The sequence below is a fragment of the Uranotaenia lowii genome, chromosome 2 (genome assembly GCF_029784155.1).
Source record: "Uranotaenia lowii strain MFRU-FL chromosome 2, ASM2978415v1, whole genome shotgun sequence".
Taxonomy (NCBI): Eukaryota; Metazoa; Arthropoda; class Insecta; order Diptera; family Culicidae; genus Uranotaenia; species Uranotaenia lowii.
Window position 1 is genome coordinate 98,406,557 of NC_073692.1, and position 21,932 is coordinate 98,428,488.

The 21,932-nt window shown below is 33.7% G+C and overlaps 1 protein-coding gene across 1 annotated transcript in view; it reads right to left on the minus strand.

The window, feature by feature from the left end:
• Nucleotides 1-9,287: 9,287 nt before the first annotated feature.
• The window catches only part of LOC129745540 (homeobox protein aristaless-like), a 171,191-nt gene continuing 158,546 nt past the window's right edge, over nt 9,288-21,932 (minus strand). The window contains exon 5 of the mRNA XM_055738660.1: nt 9,288-21,860. Within this exon, the coding sequence (XP_055594635.1) occupies nt 21,446-21,860 (415 nt within the window). The 3' untranslated portion in view covers nt 9,288-21,445. The remainder of the gene's footprint in view (nt 21,861-21,932) is intronic.

The window sequence follows — 21,932 nt, forward strand, 5'->3', positions numbered from 1 at the left end:
GTTGATCTTCTTTCCTTCAGGGACGAAAACCAGCGGAGTCCAGCCATCACGGGTGATTCCGGCCCAATCCATCACCGATGCTGTTTTCAGTCGCCACGTGGCCGTCAGCAAGTCGGCATGGCTTCGTGATCTGTCTGGCAACCAAACTCTATCGTTCTGCTTATTCACGAACTGCTGTACGGTGAAGAGTTTCTTGTCGGTAAACACGATATTCTTCAACCTTCCTTCCGCGGCCCTCTTCAGCAGCGCCTTCGCTCTTTTTACCCGTTCTTATTTCTGCTCCACTGTAAGGTCTTGAACCTTTTGGATCTTGTAGGGCTTGGTCTGAAGTTTATCTTTCAGGATCCGACGGAGACTTCGATCCGATATGTTGAGATTCTCTGGCAATTTAGTGGCACTACGACGAGGATTTCTCTTAAGGCGCTTCTTGAAGATCTTCGCCATGGCAGGTGTCACCACAGTAGGTCGGCGTCCCCCACCATACCGTTTTTTGGCACTTCTGGTCTCCAGGTATCTTTTAACTGTACGGTATACAAAACTTCTGCACACACTTATATCGGACAGCTCACGAACTATGTCCTTCTGCCGTTTGCCAGCTAAGAACAAGGCAACCACAGCGCTACGTTTCTGTTCGAGATACATTTTGCACACCTGATTACAAAAGTAACATTCACACCCAATGACAGCTAAGACTTAATGTAAACAAAGCGATAAGGGGTCGTTCAATACTGTTTCGTGTGCAACGAAATAGTTTCTGTTGAAGTAATGTAGCAGTTCAATTGCCGAAGCTTGTATACAGATTATTATTACGATATTTCAGTGTATATTGTGTGTGAGATATAGATGAAAGTATACAAAAAAAAATTGGCAAATATCAATTTTGTTTTGAAAAACTGAGTTTTTGAAAAATCGCTGTTATTTCTTAAGGTTTTAAAATCAAACCATTTTTTTATATTTGAATCGTTCACAATCCGCGATTTCGAAGCTAATTTTTGACAGATCGTGTGTGTGCAAGTAAATGTAAACAAATGGGTGGAAATACTAGCCTGTAATAAATTATGATTTTCTCTGATTTGGTAAGGATTTTCAACAAACTGTGAATACATGCTTAAAGTAAAAGGTTCAGAGATTATTGTGAGCTATAAGAGAAAATCTGTATGTGCCGTGATGCATCGTAAATCGACGACAAAAAATGTGTTTTTTTACTATTCCAAAAACCTCTTGGAGTATTTCACATATTTTTGAATGAAAAATTAAGCCAAGTGCACATTTTCAATTGCAATTTGATTAAAGAGAAGTCAATTAACATTTCTTCAAAATTTGGAAAAGCCCCAACAATTAATAAGCTAGAAATTTCTATTCAAAAATCCATAGATTTTTGCTATTTTCTACTAAATTTTCTTCTGCAGCTGCATACAATCAGGCGTAATAATTTGAAAGCTGGAGGGTGGATTTTGATATTTGATGGTGGTTTAATGAATGAAAACAAGATTCTCGAATTACTACACAATTTTAGATTACTTTTATGCTATTCAATTGACATCGTTCAATGGTTATTATCATGTTCTGTCGTTTTATCGGACCTTATGGTCTGATATGTTTTTTGGCGAAACTTATTGAAAATTTAATTAGTGCAACCACAAGCCGTAAAGAATTTCAATTAAGAATTTAACATTTTATACTGTCTTAAGCTGAAACTTCATACATTTTTATATCTAACTTATTTATGAAATGTTATATCTAAACTTAATCCAACAATTAGTTGATAGTAACAACGAACGAATCGTTCATGCATACATACCAGCCAAATTGACATGAAGTTCAATATTAAGATATAATATAAAAATATAGACAACGAATTTGAAGTTTTAAAAAAGGCGCAAACAATTATTTTACATGTTGGTTTTTTCTCACCGACTGACTAGTTTAAAATGGATCAATCACATAAAATTGACTCTCCAACCGGGCAAATTTATTATGATTTAAGTGAAAAAATAAACTTGAATCTTCGAAGGAGTGTTTTTTTTCATAATCATTTGGATTTATGAAAATTTTACTCAAAAGATTATAAAGTCTTCCATAGTTTATCGTTTACCCAGAATGTTGCTCACGCATCATCGTACTACTCCAGATGGCAGCAGCGCAGCTTCGAAACAGCGAAGTACCTAATAAGGAGTGTTTTCGAAAAAAACATGCAACACTTTGATTTGTGAATAATGGCCATGACTAATATATCTATAGTTCGAGGTTAATCCCTTTGGTTTTCTTAACAGTATGAAAACCGCATTCCAGGGGAGAGCCAATAATGCAGAAATCCACAGACAAATGTTTTCATGTTCTATACTACCAGATAAAAACCCGCGTTTTTTTATTTCATCTAGGAAATAAGAAAAAAAAATCGTTAATTTCAAAGAATAAAAAACTTTAAGAAAACGAAATTGAAAATATGCAAATAAATTGATGATTTAAGATCTAACAACTTAACTTAAGTATCTATTTATAACATCCAATCAACCACTAACAACTGTTGAAAACAAAGTAAACGTTGAGATTTTGATATCTTCTTTTTTCTTTCGATCGAAAAAAATAAAGAAAAACATTAGGTTCAGTTCGTGTATATTAACAAAAATGAAAAAAACATGAATTTTCGTTTAAAAACCACAACTTCAACAATATTTTTACTGACACAGATGCCTCCAAAAACGCTAACTTATGCAAACGAACAGGCACTAAAGGTTGAAATTTTGTATTGGTTTTATATATGACAGTTTGCCATCACTGTACTTGTGCCTAAGGTTTAACAATCTATTAACAGTAAAATGGGCTTTAATGTAAGATAAAATTCTAATTTGATTCCAACTCCCAAATATTGGTTCATGAATGCTCACACTTACTTAGCTCAAAATATAAATAACTAAATTTTCAAGAAAAGTGAAAGACTTTTTTTTCAAAATAAAACCCCCACAACTGCTCTTTACTTCAGATAATCCTGAACAAGTTTAAGAAATAGATTGAGTTTTTAATGTAATGTAACCATTCCATGATTTAAACATTCTACAATCAACAACTAAGTTGGTAGGATAATATTTGTGGTCTTGGTACAATCAGTGATATAAAGGTTTATGAGATTATTCAAATAAAACTATACCCAGCAAATATTTTTGTAGTTATATTTCTAAAGCATTTTTTATACTTTTCATATATATTATGGAATCATCGCATTAAAATCGAAAAAATAGCATTTACCTACCAAAGTGGAGGTAATGTACATACATATTTTTAACTTCAGGCTTAAGCGATAAAAATTAAACAAGTTGGACCATGTTCAAAATCTTATTTGTACATTCTGAAAGTATGCGATAGTGCGTAAGTTTTGCTTTCAATGCATGTAAACCGTTGCCAGCAACAATATTTCTTAGAGCAAGTTCACTGGTTGAGATGGAGTTGGAAATTTCGAAGGTTTACAACACATCACAACACATTTGCCGTACATCGGTGTTGGGAAAATCTGATATTCGAACAGTTTCGCGCTGCAAAATTTGTATCGTATAACACTTTTTGGCGGAGGGTGATAGAAAAAACACGATGTTTTGCAACGCCGAACCGAGTGATAGAGTCGGCGTTGCAATACAGTATTCGTGCATGAAACGCTTAGATGCTGCCATCTATCTTATGCTCAAAACCTCAGTTGAGGGGAAAATAAAGGAAATTGAGCAATTTCAGGATTTAAACATAAAGTGATATTTTCTTTTTTTTTTAAATCTTTTATCACTTAAATTGATACGAATTGCAATGAAGTTAATCAACCCTTTAAAACTTACAGCCAATTTTTTTCATGCCCTTGCCAATCGAATACATTTTGAGGCGCAGAGATGCCAGATAGCTGGGTGAATAAATAAATTCTGTTGGTATGTTTTGTTTGAGCGGTTTTCGGGAGTAGGAAATTGTTTCGCTTTTTTATTTGAAAAAGATATTCCGTCGGAATGTCCGGTAACAAGTTCGGAACACCGTCTTTAATGGATCCATCATCTTTAGAAAACGGAACCCTCGCTGTTGATTCGACAAGTGTCAATCATATCAAACGTAAGGCGTCGTATCGGGAGTAAAATTCAGCTTGTGTCTGAAATATCTATACTTTTTATTTGTCACTTACTTGATAATCACTTTGAAAATGAAAGTTTTAGAAAGAGTTCAAAAACTTTATCAACTCGTGTAATCAAATGCCCTCCAATACAAAACTCCTAATTCTGCAGAATACAGTTTAATATTGGGATGCATTATAACAACAATACTTATTCATACATCTAAATTATAAAATTTTCATATTGGCACTACTATTTCAAGTAAAATGAATTTGATTTCAAATATCAAACGGTGAATTCAAAATACAAAAAGTCAGTAAAATTACTGAAAAGCAAATTCTCTTGGCATCGCTGGTTGCTTTCAATTTTATACCTTCGTATTCTATCACACCGGTGGACGGCCAACCTTTTTGGTCTATATTTCACGATAGAAAAATTCCCATCTGTGCTACAGACGTCAAAATTCTTACCACTTTTTCCCAACACCATTGGACTTGCTCTTATTGGACATTTTTTCCAAATGAACCAACTGAGAAATACAGGTTGATTTCTCACTTGACTCACTCACTCATCCCGCTCGGGAGAACAAATTTGCAAACATGGTGGACTTTTTATCATATCCGATTTATACCGATTTGAAGTGATCATTTTTACTATCGTTTATTCATTTTGTAGGAATTGCGATTCGCTTTAACATTGTTAACGATTTGAGCTATCATTTATTATGCGATTTTATGTTTGCTGCGTAATCACTCTGTTAGTGAAATTCCAACTCTTTTCTCTCAATTTATTTCACTTTGATGCGTTCTACAAAGTTGTAGTCAGGAAAGTTTTCTATTAGATTATGTTATTTACATATGGAGTTGGATAAAGGCAGGGCCGTAGAAAAAACCGCTTCATGGGAGGGTTTTGGTGGTGGATTTTTTTTATATAATACTTTTGCTTAAACGATGCATGAATAATAAAAAGTTTTGTTTTTGTGACTTTAGCACTTTTTAAGAATCCATTTTTAAGTTCTTTTCATTAAAAGAAAAATATGTTCTAAAATCAATTAAATGTTAGCTGATTTTTTGATTATTTTTATATAGCTTTAAGTAACGAAATAAGGTACTCTCTTTTATCGATATTAAAAATCATTGAATGTGCTCCAGAGTCTAGTAGATTCAGTTCATTTGACCATAAGTTTTTAAAAATTTACAACTTCTTTTAAATAACTTATTGTGTGGTCAAAACAAATAAACTGAATCAAAAAAACTCCTGAGCAAATGGCAATGTTTTATACATCGGTGTAAATAAATCAATATTTCAAAAGTTAAAGGAAAATATTAAAAATAAGCAGTTCAAATTTGATGACTGCAAACTTGATCCAAGCTTAAGATTTTAGCTTGAAAGTTGGCTCATTTAAAAACTACAATATTAATAACCTTAAACAAAAGACTAAACAAATATAGAATATACTTGTAAATTTTTTAAAGAGTAAATTGCATATTTTTTATCACCAAATATTTTTTCTAAAAAATGAATTTCATAATTAAAATATTTTGGATGTTTGGAGGTTTTAGTATTTGCTAAATAAACTAAAATTCTTCTAAATGTTCGTGATTTTCAGATGATTTTTTGTAATACAAATCAACATTGATTAGGAAATTAAAACCTGAAATTGAATTAACAATAAAAATCTTCGATCTCATGCGATTTCAATTCCTCAACGGAACATTCATCTTGATATTTTTATCTTGACCGTAGAACTAATTTACAAACTAAATCAGAATTTGGCTTTTTAATACAAAATCGTAATCTGTCTGAACCTGAATTCAAAATTCAAATTTTGAATCTGTTTTTAAATATTCAAAAAATATTTTGCGTCTTGATTCCAGATCAGAATTTTCAATATAAGCCAAGACGTGAATTTTGTTTATGAATCTTTAATTTTAACTCTGATAGTTTTGGTTTCAACCTGAATTCATATTTTCAATTATTGATTTTCAATCCAACATGTGCATCTGAAAAAATATGAATTTCAAATAATGAATCTGATTATGATTTTTCATATTCAGAAAATTATTTTTTGAGCATTTTTATGCATATGAATTTCCAAATTTAAGAAATAGTTCACTAGTTTCGAAAAAAAATATGAATTGGAGTTTCAAAAACCAAGAAAATTTCATTGAAAATGGTTTTCGGAACTAAAATTTATGATTTTTTAAACTGATGGAAAAAAATTGAACCGGGATTCCAAAACAGCTTTTCATTTCAAATTTCTAATGATGGTTCTAACTGATAATAAGAATCCTAAAAAGGATACAAAATTCTAGTTATGCAAATCGAAATATAATTTGGTTTTATTAAACCAAAACCTCCGAAATGAGTTATATCTCATTTGAAATTTAAACTTAGAACTGAATTTCTATCAACAAGTCAGATTTTTTTTTAAAACTGTAGCATAATCCTAAACCTGGGATCAGTATTTGAGGTTTTTTCATCATCTGAGTCAAGATTGTTTCTCTTGAATAAGCTCTATAATAAAAAGATGATTATGAATTTAAAATTTTGAATGTAGAGTAGAATATCTCGCTAGCTTTTTTGGACCCTCATGGGAAGGAGTTTAACCCCCAACCCCCCCCCCCCCCTCTCCCCGCGTTCCTACGGCCATGGCTAAAGGTGAACCAAGCGTTTTCACAATGATTAGTATGATTTTGTCTTTGAAAAAGCCATTAAAAAAGTTAATCAATCTTCAAAAAAAAATAAAATGTTATAGACCCCTCGATGGATTATTTCAAATTTGGGCTCAAATGGAAGGGGAAAGTCCCAGCTTTCGAATGGAGCAAAAATGAGGGATGCTAATTTTTGAAAAATATAGTTTTCTTTCAGAAACACCGTAAAAGGACTTTAGTTATGTGATTGATTTATGAAAAAAAATATTCGAGTTCCGAGTAGGCCTTGGTCGGGTGAAGAGGCATTTTTCTGTCTGCTCGTTGCTCTGCAGTTTTAATTTTTTTCTAATTATTTTCCTAAAAGAAAGTGGAATTTAGAAGAAATTTAAAGTTTGTTTTGTCGTGTCAATCAGAACTGATGTGTGGAGTGAAATTTAAAATGTTCGAGTGATTTGTGGCAGAAAAAGTTGGTCATGCAAGAACAATAAATGCTTCAATACGGAGAAAGACAAGCGACAAGGACGGCAACGACAGGAAATCCCGGTGAGAGCTTCCCAATTTTTTTTTGTAATACTTTGGTTACTTTTAATCTACTATGGCTTAAGCTGCTGTACTGTACTGATATTTGATTAACAAGAGATTTCCACATCCAAAAGATTTCGGAAGTTTTTTTTTCTATGCTTGTTTTCAGCAACTAGTAAAATCTTTATAGGGCTCGGTTACTTTGATCATTAAAATGCTTGATGCAGAAAGCTGGGATACATATTTATGCATTTTAGTTTTTTTTCCTCTCAGCATTATTCCTCATGACGTTTTAAAAATATTTTCTCACGAATTATTTATTCATTATTGTCATACACTTGTGTGGACGACTAGCGCGTTTATTTGGTCACTTTATAGACAGCTGGGCTTGGATTGGAAGTAAATGTTACTGAAAGACACGCATCTAAAAGTTTTGAAATAGGCATTTTTTTAAACTCTTTGATGTAAAACATATTCCAAAAATTCCGAAGCATTGCACAGTGGTCCAAAATGCGAAACACGTGATCGTTGCTTATAACTTTTTTAGGTCACATTTTAGCATATCGGTGCCTTCGGAGAAGTTTGTCAGTAAAATCAGCTCTATAATAAAAAACTATTATTTTTCTGATTAATCCCCCTACAAGTGAGATAAAATTTCTAACTTCTCTGTTATAGGTTTTAGCTCTGATGTCTTCGACAAACTTGTTGAAAATCAAATTTCCTACAACTTTGTCTCAGATGCCAAGTTTCTAAAATAATTATTATCCGAGATATCGGCCAAATAAGAAAATTAACCTCTAAAAATCAGTTTTTTAATAATAACTTTTTTCAGTAAATTTTAAGTTTAATAAAATGTTCCACAAAGTTGTTAGTTTTACTAAAATACACCACTTTGTTGAACATTTCAAGTTTGTAAAATGTGATACTGCAGAGCTATGTTAAAAAGATTACCGAAAAAAGGGCTTTTTCACGCCTTATTTTACAAACACCGGGCAACATCGGGCAGCCCGCTTTAGATGCAAAATGAAGTCGAAGATTTCGTCTACAAGATGCAGGTAAAATCGTCAGTATCCACTTGTATCCAAGCGAGATACATCAATTTTACTTTTCCATGTTTGCATTAAAAACAACGATTTCTATGAAAGCACATACAGCGCATTCTACTACGTGTGTTTTTTTCTAGTTTTTCCCTGCGCGATGTCAGAAGCAAAGGTTTGGAAGCGCATTTATATTATTAGCATCTCCAGCTTGTAGAGGATATCTATTTCAATTGAACACACAACAACCTGTACTAATAATACAAATAATAGAACTAAACAGTGTATAATGGTTAAAGAATTTTCTTTAATTAATGTATTGTTAATTTTTTGATTCTATGTAGAAAAACCTCATTTCCATCCCTTAAAAGAAGAATCGCAAGGCCCATCACCAAGGAGCATAGAAATATCTTAGCATTTATGCTCCCAACGAATAAATATTGAATGAACAAGGGAACGTATGGTACTGTTGTCCATATTTCTTCCTCCCCTGGTTCCAGTCGTCTCTGCGTCCAGTACTACACAGTGGGCCCAGCCTTGATAAGATGAATAGTAAATGTATTTTTACTATTCACCGGGATGCTGACAAGATCTGGCTGTGTACGTATCACAAGCATAAGCATAAGCATAAAGTGCAATAAAACCTACATTTTGAGCACAAAACATTTTTATTTTGTTTACATAGCTCCGAGATAGACCCGTTTCAATGCGTCCAGATTTAAGATGATCTATGCTTCATTCTCAATAAATATTCTAGAGATTATTATTACGATATTTCAATATACATTATGAATAAAGTAATTGTATCCCAAAAGCCCGAATTCATTTACCCAGAATTATTTTTCCCCAGAATGACAAATTCCCGAAATCGAACCCCAGAATGGACCATTTCCCTGAATGTACCATTTATCAGAATTTTTTTCCCCAGAATGTATCATTTTCCCAGAATTTTCTGACAGGTTTTGTGATATTTATAGAATAAAGTACATATATTTCTATCAATGCATACTTTTGGTTTGTCTTTATTAGGGTCTTTCATCGATTGCTTGTTGTTCTAACACAATAGATAATAATAGTTTTGATTTGAAAATGGTTCCATTTTTGTTCTCCGATAAGTTCTATCAAACAATACATTTTGTACACGTTTTTAACTAGTCGTAGCTACAAGAACTTAAGAGTTAATACAATAAATTAAACCTACATAATGCCTTAGAGCCTACAGTAGTACACACGCGATAGTGTTTGTTTGTTTGTTTGTATACTTTTGTTTGTAGCATGTTTTTTTATTTTTATACATATCTAAATTTTTGTGCTTCAATTTGTTATTAAATTTAATTAAATTATTGCCAGAAGATGATATTTTTTGCTTGTTTTTCCGTATTTTGAACTTACTTCTAAAAACGAGGAAAATCAACGAATCCAATAATAAATTTACGATAATATCATTCAATTCTTCTTGGGACGAACCTGTTTTGTATAGTTTTTATTTACTTATAATAGTTTTTTATCCAACCTAAGGATAGCATAAATAATTGCTAGACTTTACTTCTTGTAGTTGTTTGTGCTTAGCAGATTTGTTTTATTTACAGTTTTTAGGGATGCCTCTTTTTTACAACCTACAATTTTGAGTTGTGAAGAAAGTTTTAACAATTTTCGTACGTGTGAGTTCACTCCAAAGAACCCTTTGCTATCGTTGCGTTGTTGAGTGAATCGTGATGGTGACGAACAATAATTTGAGTTTACATATTTTTTAGTGTCAATTTGGCGATCGACATTTGGTTATATCAAAATAAGCAATATTTTTCAAAATTTCTATCGTAAAAGAGGTGTTTCAAAAATCATAAAAGCATATGAAAAAAAGTCATATCAACACTGTTCCGTGTCATCGTCGCCTAACAGTTTGCACCGGGCACACCAATCAAAATTTGCCGTCGGGCTTTCGCCGCCGTCGCCGTTTCAGTGCCGGCTTTAATGCTGGTCAGCTGTCGTGTATCTTCGTGCTGGCTGATAGGCGAAATAAATCCGACCAGTAGGTTTTAATAAGCGGTTTCGGCTTCACGGGATCTTCCCTTTCTTAGGACCCGACCCGAAGAAGACTCGAATCCAAATCGCCGACAGTCGCCAGAGCTCGAGTTTTATTTATTTATACCTACACTGCAAAAAATCGACATTTAAAATGTATGTTTCTTCACACATAAGCTTCAGAAATTGTTCAACACATCGATTTTATTAGAGCAAAATACTAATCATTTTCTTTACACATACATTTTATATGAAAATAATACATTGGGCTGACTATTTTAAAATGAGCGTGTGAAATCAGCCCAAAAGTCATCGAACATCTTTTCGACAGGGAGATGGCATCCCTATCCTTTGTCATTGAATTTGACAACCATCAAAATTACGGGCCCACGATTTTGTGGGCCCATAACAAACCTGACATTTTGCTGTCAAGGACCCGAACTAAATGTCAAATGCTAGAGAAGTATGGTTGATAGCACACTAACACATCAATCATTCTGATTCCTCATTGGTTGAAATTTTGACTTTTGAGGCTTCGTACTGCTTTGAGAGGAAAACACCATAAACGTCTCTTCCGATGGATAAAAAAAAAAAAAGATTCTTGTTCGAAAGAAGAACTAGATTGCCACCTCCCTGCTTTTCGATGATATTTTTCGTTCTGATTTCAAAATGGCGTGAACGCCAAATCGAAGCAACAACAATTTTTCCGCGTTTTTCTTCAAGATACGGAGCGATAAAAGAATGTATCGTCAATTTATCGAACTCAGAATGCTCGAACCTGATTGTTACCTGTAGAAACTCACCCCTTCGAAGGAAGTTACAGCCGTTTTTTCCTGTTCGGTATTCGGTTAATTTCAAGTGGACGGAAACAGATCACCAAAATGTAGCAACTTTCAAACGATGCAAATAGTGAAACAGGTACAAGTGCTATAATGTTAATTTTGTTTCAAATATTATATTCAATCTTTGTCTCAATTTTTTAGGAAAAAAAAATCCAGCTGGTTATAGCAACGAGCGGTTCCTGGCTCTTTCAAGTTTTTAGCATTGCATCGCAAGTTCCGGAACATCATAACATCAGGAGAAAATTTAGCAGCTCGATTCCTCATGATGAGAAAGTGTGTCAATGCACTCTTTGTGAAACAGATAGCTGGAATCAGTTTTTTTATGCATGTTATTTGCAGCATCTTCAAAATTTGGATTTATATGTTCATGTGATTTCGCGTTTCAGTGATATTTTTACTTATTGAAATAGTGTTCGAAAAACATTTGCATTAATTGTGATTTAAAAATATAAAAAAAAATTACATTATTCAATAAAACTATTGTCGTAATATTTTACTATGATTATTTATGGTTTTTCATTAAATTGATAAATTAAAAGAAAAATTTGGAAGGAATAAACAGAAAAAAGGTTAATTAAACTAATATGCCTTACATATAGTCACGAAATGTGAAGATTAATAAACAACATTTGCTACACATTAGCCTTTTATGTGTCACCACAAATAACATTCTATGTTTTTTTGCTATGTGTGGGACACATATTTTTCAATTGACGGACAAATTGCAAAAATCTATATAGGCTGACACATAGCCCTAATGTGTCGAATTTTTTGAGTGTACAGATCGACTTGTTGTTGTGTGATGCGTCCCATTGAGAATGTACAACACACTGTTTCAAAGTTAATGTGTTCTTTCCTGCTAATATGCTGAAAAGCTGACATTTGAGGGCCCACCGTTTTGCCGACGGCACTGCGTTATGTGTTCGGAGGCCGACAAACGATGATCGGCTGCCACGACTCGGGGCCCGACTGAGCGAAGATCGTTTGTCGGTGTGGGAGGTTCGGTCGGAGGTGGCAAACTGGAACGGAAATCAGCAGAATGAAATGAAAATTACCAGTTCGAGTCGTCCGGGAAATTGGATGCAGAGTGCCGAACAACACCAGAAGCCGTTTGCCCGAAAGGCATTTTCGGATCTTCGCGGAAGAGATCGAAAGGATGAACGGACATCCACTTTCCGCACTAATGACCCAAAAACGATGGAATGACCTTTATCAGGAATTAATTTTTGGAAGAAAATGTTTAAACACATGTGAAATCGCATCACAGTATTTTAACCGGTGAAAGCTAGAAGAAGATTTCATTCAGTGTTTGTTTACTATTTGATGAAAGTAAAGTTTTTGAACAAAGCTGGCCAGAAAATCATTGCACAAACTGTTTGGCGGAGTCGATAATTTAAAATCCATCTCAGGAGCTCACATGAGTCGTTCGAAAAGACTGGGTAGGTAGCAAACATGTCAACGCGTGATAATCCTCGCGTGTGACGCTGACGTTCTTCATGTTTTTTTTGTTCCAGCACATATCAAAACTTCGAGCAAAAAACGAAACGATAGGGAGGATCAACCCGACTCGAACCATTTGGTTGCAGGAACACGACAAACTCAATTTTCCCGGGAATCTGGTCAATGACGAAACGCATACACTCACATATAGAAATGGTTCGTTTTGCAAAAAATAAAATAAAAAAAGGAATAAACAGGGGGCGGTAGGTGCACGACGATATGTGCAAAGTAAATTTTCTTTGCACGCAACCAACCACGCAGCACTACTGGTGCTTAGTTGCATATTTACTAGGTGGTGCTGTCTCGTTTTAGCTTTAATGGGTTTTTGTAATGCAGTTTAAGCTCCAACATTTAGTTGCTTTCGTAGTGGTAGTTGGTCAGCAAATCATAATGAATTTACCGGTTGTCAATGACAGTTTTGTTGTGCTGACAGCCGACGGTAAACTCTCGAGGAAAATCTTATATATAAAAATGGAGGCATTTTCTTTGTGATAACATCACGTATGAATGGACGGTCGGAATGAAGTGAAATTTGGTATCCGAGAGTTTTTTGGGTCAGAGATGGTTTGTATAATAGTTTCAAGAATCTCACTTTTTATGAAAGGGAGGTCCCCATACAAAATTATCTCTTCACATCTCTTCTTATATATAAAAATGGAGGCGTTTTCTTTGTAACAACATCACGTATGAATGGTCGGTCGGAATGAAGTGAAATTTGGTATCCGAGGATTTTTTGGGTCAAAGATTGTTTGTATAATAGTTTCAAGAATCTCACTTTTTATGGAAGGTGGTCCCAATACAAATTCAACTTTATTTGTTACGATTTCCATAAGAATCGATTCGCGAGCACGATGAAGTTAAGTGAAGTGTAGATGAAATCAAACATTCATTACGATTACATAAAAAGGTAAAACGAAGTTTACCGGGTCAGCTAGTTTCTAATAAAAACTGACCTATGAAGGATCAAAATGTTTGACGAAGAAAAATGGTCGAAAGTTCTTTTGATGTCTAATCGATAAAAATAGAAAAATATCTTTGAACAGTTTCTTGGACAAAAATGTCATCTTGTGAAGCAAAAACAAAAGTGTCCCTACTAAGACGGCAATATTTTGTGTTTTTTATCACGATTTTTTATGTTGAACAGTGTCTGTTAAAAGAGTATTTTTTTCCTTTTTTCTCAAGGATTTTAAACCAAGTAATTAATACGCTGATTGCTCAAAAGTACGCATACTTTTAGTTAGCGAATCAATTTCTCAATAAATTTTAGTAAGCTAGGGGAATTAAAAAGTTCCGCTATCGTTTAGCACATAGCACATATACAGACATGACTCTCCATTGGAAATTTGGTTCAATTTTCGCAAAAGTGACTACACTGCCATCTAGAGTCGACACTTCCTCCAATAATAAAATGCAACGAATAACCCATGGTAGCCATGAGTTATTGCCTTTTATTATAAAAGTGTAAATAAACAACTGATAATTGAAGCTTCGTGGTGGAAGTAAAAGTAAAATCTATCGCCTTTTTCTTGAAACATTTCAAAGGATAATTCTTCGAAAAAAGGCCAACCTTTCGAATCAAATGAACTTGAACAACGAAATTAAAGATTCTACGATTTTATCGAAAATTTTGATTCTGTTGGTAAATTGTATTTGTGCAAATCAGTGGTAACATAAAACCAGCCATAATACCAACGAACAAACCTGCAACAAGGATTATAAAACATGAGACATTTATGAAACGCTGCTGTTTTTAATGAACAAATTTCGCGTGAGCTTTCACTACGTCGTATGAAACATCTTATAAATTCACAGAGAACTTCTGCTAAAGTTATCAAAACAACGTATAAATTTGTATTTCGCATAAAGAACATGTTGTCCAGGCAACAAATATTTTAAATGGAAAGAAGTTACGACTAGTTTATATAAGTTTTTGAACTTTTTCATAATAAAACTGTTTGTTTCCATTTTGTTTCATACGACGTTATGAAAGCTCACGCGAGAAATATCTAGATATTTTTTTGTATTAAATCATAAAGTACGCACACTCTTGAATAGAAATTATCAACAGACTCAACTGGATGTTTTGGCTAATGAGCCGAAAAATCTCCATCTTATTTTTGAAAAAATCCGAAATCCTTAGAGCGCTGCTTTTCTGATTATGTAGATTTTAAATATCTGATCTAGCAAATTTTATCGAACATAGAGCATGCAAAATTCAGCATCAGTTCACATCACAAGGCGAAATCTATATTTCCAGAAACAGTGACATATCGGTATTTTATCGATCTCCTTAGGCCATTCGGATTAGTATATTCCCCTCAAAGAAATCAGCAAGTAAGTTTAGTGGTTCCAAATTAACTATAATCTAGACATTGTGAACTGTTTTGCTTACCTGTACCAAATTTTATCATTTTGAATAAATTAACTAAAACAACAACCCACGGTAACCGTGAAAACATGCATTTGAATTTAACTTTAATTGACAAAAACAAAATCGCCAGCTCCGATTTTGTTAGTTAATTTTTTGTGCCTCTAAAAAGTAATATTTAAAACCCTGCTGTTTTTTCAAAACAAAAACGTCGACGCTGCTGTTTAGAACAAGATTTGCGTTTTAGTACAGTGCAAAATGAAATGTCAACGCGACGCAGACGGACGCTCGATTTGACAATATGAGAACCTCCCGATTCCACCATTTTGATTTGGCTACTATGGAGTTCGTGGAGTTTGTTTGCCAACAAAGCCCTCACGCGAACAAATTTTCCGATGTTTACAAACAAACTCACAAAGCCTCACCGCGCTCTCCTCGCCTATTTACTGTCAAAGTCAGAGAACCTTGTGATCTAATAACCTTGGTTGGAAGTAGGCGATGACTTTTGCTAATTGCACGCATTTTTCTTTCTGTCCGCGAAAATTTTACAAAATTATTAATTGCAGTACGTAAAACAGTCGGGTTTTTACTAAAAATGGCTTAAAGTAAAAGTAAAGTCCACCGGAATTTAAAAAAACTTAGAGGGTAATAATTATTCTTTCATAAAAAAGAATTACAAACCGGTAGCTGCAGAAACGGAGTGTTTTCACATTGAATTTAGTGGAAAAGTTTTATGTGAGGAGATTGTGAAAGTTTTGAAGTAATTTTGTCCCTTGAAAATAACATACATACATATATAATTTGTAGCAAGTTTCTAACGAATAGACAGAAATTGGGTCTCATGTGTTTTATTTGGCTCTTAAGCAATTTTTTAAATTGAAATTTCGTCAATTTCATCCCGAATTCATTTTTCAACAGAGAACTTCAAAAAAAAAATTTCCTTACCAGATCACTGAAATTTGAGGTCCGTGGAACAAAGCGAATACTAGCAAAGTTTGAAAAACAAAAAAATTGTTTTAACTTCACAGATTATTAAGCCAATGTTCGTCACAGAATCTCTGCTAGAGTTTACAAATTTCAAAACAAAGGTCAAATTTTCCGGGTTTTGGATAAAGAAAAACGATGTTGAGCCTTTGTTTCATAGAAATTTAAGACATTCCTGTCGATGATTTTTTCCCCAAAATAAAATATGTTTCAATTTGAAATGAAAAGCTGTCAAAATAAAGATAACATTTGAACATAAAAAATTGATTGGAGCCTACGAAGAATAAGTGTAAAAAAAAACCTTCAATTTAAGATAACATTTCCAAAACACTCATTAAAACTTAATGTTTATCCAAAGTAAATATCATATTTTATAACTTTTTTCTCAAAAGATTTATTATCGAAGGAAAAGTGAACTTTTACAGATATATTTGGACAAATCCAGCCAAACAAATCAAAAGTTGGAAAGAAATTCGTCAGTTCAATCAGTTCATTTATGATTTTGTGCCCAAAAACGAAATTATTTAAGCAAGTTTTTTTTTTCAAAATAAGAAATATATTTTTTGAAGTCTCAAGAAGGATTTAAAATCTTCTGACCTGTTTCGAAATAAAAAAAATGTTTCAAGCGCGTGGACTTTATTGAATTAATCTTTGATTTTGCCCAAATTTATTTGGATATTTCCCGGATTTTGATACGAACATTTTGAAAAAAATGCTAATATTGTCCAGGTTTTTACATAAATTTGGCCGGCCCGGATGCGTTCATGAAAAAAAAAACTGGCAAGCCTCAGCTAGAGTTATAAAATATGTTTGAGACCAACAAATTTTAAAACGCCTTCATTTTTTATTAAGTTTCTAGGTAGAATAATATTATTGTTGAATTTTTCCGAATGAAATATGTTCGACCGTTTTTTTTTAATTTAAATCATTTGACAGCCAAAAAGCTGGAAAAACTCACACAGACGTTATAAAATTTGCTTTGCAAGTTTTGCGCTGAAAATACAATGAAAATATTAGAACACAAGAAGACTAATATTTTTGGAGGTATAAAAAAACATACATTTTGTATGAAAATTCTAAAATTGCAGGATAAAACTGTTTTCCTGAACTAAACGATTAAACTTAATCCAAAATAAGTCGTCAACAGTAAACTGCATTTTGTGTTGAATTTTCTAAAAAAAAAAGTTAAAACGCCTACCAATTATTTTAATCATACATATACAGTACCGTTCATAATTGTATAGAACTTGGAAGCACGCGCACTGTCACTTCGACTTTGAGCTTCCATAACTTTTTACTCTGATGATATTTTTTGATCAAATTTTCTGCGTTAGATACATCAACTATCACACTATTATATCACAAAATTTGAGCATTCTGGAGTTTGCGTGGCCTGAGAAACAGTAATTCTACGAAAATCGTACTTTTTGGACTTTTCTCATTCAAACTGTAATATCTCAGAAACTACGCTATATTTTCTTATGGAAATTTTGCAGAGTGATTGTTGAAATATATAGCTAGCATGTAAGTAGTTTTTGAAAAGTTCTATCGATGGAATCGAAAGTTACGCGAGGTTCAATATTTCAGGCATAAACCTAAAAATGCGATTTTTATAGAATTTTGGACGATTGTTTTCATAGAAAAATCCTGTTTTATGTTTAACCACCAGTAAATCTATTTCAACCAAAAAATCAAAACAATCTCGCGAGATTCTGATTTCAAAACACAAATACATCGTTTATTCCATTTTTTGTTTTCTTCATTGCTTTTGCCAGACATTTTTTGACTGGTGTGTGGATGGAAAAGATATTGTTCTCATGAATCGTCCAAAGTTCTATAGAAATCGCATTTCTAGGTTCATACCTAAATTATTGTACCTCGCGTAACTTTTGATCACATCGATAGAACTTTTCAAAAACTTCAGACATGCTAGCTTTATATTTCAACAACCACTCTGCAAAATTTCAATAAAAAATATTGCGTAGTTTCTGAGATATTGCAGTTTGAATGAGAAAAGTCCAAAAAGTCCGATTTTCGTAGAATTACTGTTTCTCAGGCCACACAAACTCCAGAATGCTCAAATTTTGTGATATATTAGTGTGATAGTTAACGCAGAAAATTTGATTAAAAAATATCATCAGAGTAAAAAGTTATGGAAGTTCAAAGTCGAAGTGACAGTGCGCGTGCTTCCAAGTTCTATACAATTATGAACGGTACTGTATCTCTGCGATCAAAATTTTGTATAATTTTGATCGAATAAAGACCGAATTCAATAAAAACGATAAAAAAAAACTTTTTTTGGTATATGCCGAATAGTTTTGAATTGCTCTATGCTATGCTCGAAATTTACTTGATTGTGTTTTCAAAATCTTAAAAACGTTAACCTAAAAGCAATAACAAGTACATTTAGTACATGCCAAATTTGGGGTAAAAAATTATCGCTGTGAGAAAAGTTTAACCACTTTTATTCCGCATTAATTTTATCAAGTTATATTCGCAACGAGGCATGGTATAAAAATTTGATACGTTTGAATTAACCAGAATTCTATCATTAAAAAGAAAAAAAAATCAACCCACATCTAAAATTTTTTTCGCAATATTTTATTCGGGACTTATGAATTAAAAGAAGCAGATCATTCGAGACAATGATTTCAGAAAACGGGAAGAACTAGTTTTAATAGTTTTCTAGAAAAATTTTGACAAAATATTTAATTTGAACAATTTGGGCTGTTTTCAATGCAATATAAAGATCTACATCACATTTTAAGACATTCACTGTAATGGGAAGCTCTATCGGTTGTTTTTAGAAAACTTTTTTTAATGCTTATACCCAAGCAACCAAAAGCAGTGTTCTAAACTGTTGACATGCTTGCATGAATGTGAAATAGTTTTTCAATCACAGTATACATTTTACTTTGAACCTGATTTCCTCTGATCATTCACAAAGTAATCTCTGACTGATAGTCGATCAAAAGTCACTTCATTTTCAAATGCGTGACCGTGATCCTACAAAAAATTTAAGTCATTAAAATGCTGAAGTCAGTGAAGTCAGTTAGTTAGCTGTTGTTGGAAGCATTGGCTAAAATAAATTTGTTTGAACGTTTATATTCCTATTATGAACAAAAGTTGCAACCAGGCAGAAAAAACAGACTTCGGACTCAGAAATACATGGAGTTGTTAATATTTTGCTTTTCTGATGGGATTATTCAGAAGTCATCTGGGAGCATGTCGTGAGATACTGACATTCTAGAACATTTAATAGCTTTTAATTTAAGTTGAAATTTTTTTTTTCAGAATTTTCTAGTGTTGGTGTTGTATTCTCAATCCTTGATCTATTTAAGAATTAACTTTGACAAAAATAGGCATTTAAAATCCATGCACATTTTCTCATACTGTCACGACTTTGTGAAATGACTGACTGTCTAGCGAATGAAGGAATAAAACAAAAATATTCACAATCATCATGGAGTGAGTCTAGGCCAATCTGATATTTTTTCGCTGTCTGTCTAAATAGGTGGGGAAGAAAGCATTTTTGTCTCATTCATGTTGTTTTGTGATAAATGAATTTGACTTTTTTTTAGCACTGACAAAAAGTCCCATAAAACAGGTACAAAAAACTTACTTACCTCCACAATTGATATAAAGTACGTAATAAGAATCTAAAAATTTAAGTTCTTGTTAATACATTCAAGTTTCAAAACAAGTCTTAATAATTTTCTATTCAGCTTCCAGCAGCCTTTAAGTTCCGCTTCCGCTCAAAAAATCGTAAATAAAATAAACAAAAACTTCTTTCTCTATCTCAATTGCGCACTTGTCGTCGGTTCCTATCACCTTTTCTTGATTATTTACTACAGCGGTCGGAAAACCGGGGTAAATTACCCCAAATGGGGTAAAAGTGAAATTCTTAAGGGTAACAGTGAATATTTTGTGAGTGAAAAGTGTATATTTTCATTTTCCCCCTGAGGCATTCAGAGAGCTAGCTTAGTGTTTACGGATACGTTTTTTTTTGCTCTACGTCATGGGGTAATATCAACTTAAATAAAAATGTTTTGGGGTAATGATTCAAAAAGTTCCCCGACCCCTGATTTACTATGTTTAGTACATGGTGCCGCCATGATGCTACGCGCCCTATTCCAAACTCGACAAATTGCTCAATTGTTTCTTTCCTAAATTTCCTACATATATTGCATCAGAATATTCACTCAAGTTTCAAATTACTCATTGAAAAAAAACTTGCCCGTCTTGAGAATCGAGCCCCGGCCTTCGTGGTGAGAATCGAACACGCTATCATATAAGACCACGCTTAGATGTTGATCTAACTGGAACTAAAACTTGTGGTGGTGATGTGATTTTGAAAGCACGTCAATGCACTTTTTATGACTTAGTATATCTCGTTTTGAGCACTTTTGTGCTTTTTCTGTGACTTAAGTCCCATACAACGTACATATAAATCAATTTTGCAACTTTCAAGATCATTAATGAGTACATGTAGGTCACTCATGGGAATTGGGCAAAATAAGTCCCTTTTTTGAGCACTTTTCTGCCCTTTATGTGACTTAAATCCCTTACAACGTACATATAAATCACTTTTGCAACTTTTAAGTTCTTCAATCAAAACATATAGTTCACTCATGGAAATTGAGCAAAATAAGTTACATGGAACGTACATATTAATCAATTTTGTAACTTTCAAGTTCATTAATTAGTACATGAAGTTCACTCAAGGGAATTGGGCAGTTGAATCTCTTTGTAAAGCACGCCTGCATTCAAGTAAAAATCTACCTTCAATCAGTCTTTTTCAACAAAAAATAAGAATTATTTTGTAAAATTATGGAAAACTGTCAATGGGCTTTAGATCAAACACTCAAAAATATGAATTTTTCGAAACAAAATTATAAAATTTTACAAATAATATCATACCATAATATCTGTCCAACGAACAATTTTAAGAAATTTCATAGTTTCGATTGAAAAAAATTTGAACCTTTTTTATAAAGAAAAGCAAAACTTTTTTGTTTTGATCTCCCAACGAATTTTTAAAAAATAAAAAAAAAAGCATCATCTCACAACACAACGATAGCAAATCAATCATAGGCAAGGACACCAAGAGGCTTTTTCTGTGCTAAGTTACTGAGTTTGTTGAGCGTCATCGCCAGGACCTTGAAGCAACCATTTCAAAAGGCACTATATCTTAAGGCTAGGTAATTTGTGCACTATAAGTAAATGCACTGAGCACGGATAAACTTGCTAGTGATATCTGTCTCCTGGATTTGTTTGAAAATCCGAGGACGTTTTGTTTCGGTTCTGTTGGGATTTTAGTACGGTATGTGAAAGCGATTATTATTTGTGGAAGGTAGTTTTAAGGAAACGTGTTTACGACTTTTGGGAAAAAGGATGAAAAAGGAAGGAAAGGGATGGTAAGATCGGCAAATCCTTAGCTAATGATATCACTGTGTCCGTTTTGTCGGAGCATCTCCAGGCGCAGCTCGTGCTCCCGGGCTTTGAGCCGAAGGGCGGCGATCGAGGAACTTCTCCGGTCCTGGGGCGGGGTCGTTGAACCCGGTTGAGGAACAACCGCTGACGAAGGAACTACTGGCACGGACACTGCTGAGGTGGGTGACACCGGAGGCGACGCTGGCGATGGAAGCGAGGACACCTGAGGCGGGGGTGGTCCCACGGCGCCGCTGAGGTAATCGGAACTGCTGACGGCACCCGGTGGGGATGGTTTCGATTGCAGCACCTGGGGAGTTCGCTGCGCTGCCGATATGTTGGCCAGAAGCGTCTGGAACGAGGCCGAGGGCGTGTAGAGGGCACTCACTCCCGGTGGTAATAGGGGAGGGGGAGGAGTTCTGAAATGGGTAGAAAGAAAGTGTTTTGTTAGTGTCAATTTGAGGATGAGAAACTTTAATGAAGGTAACCAA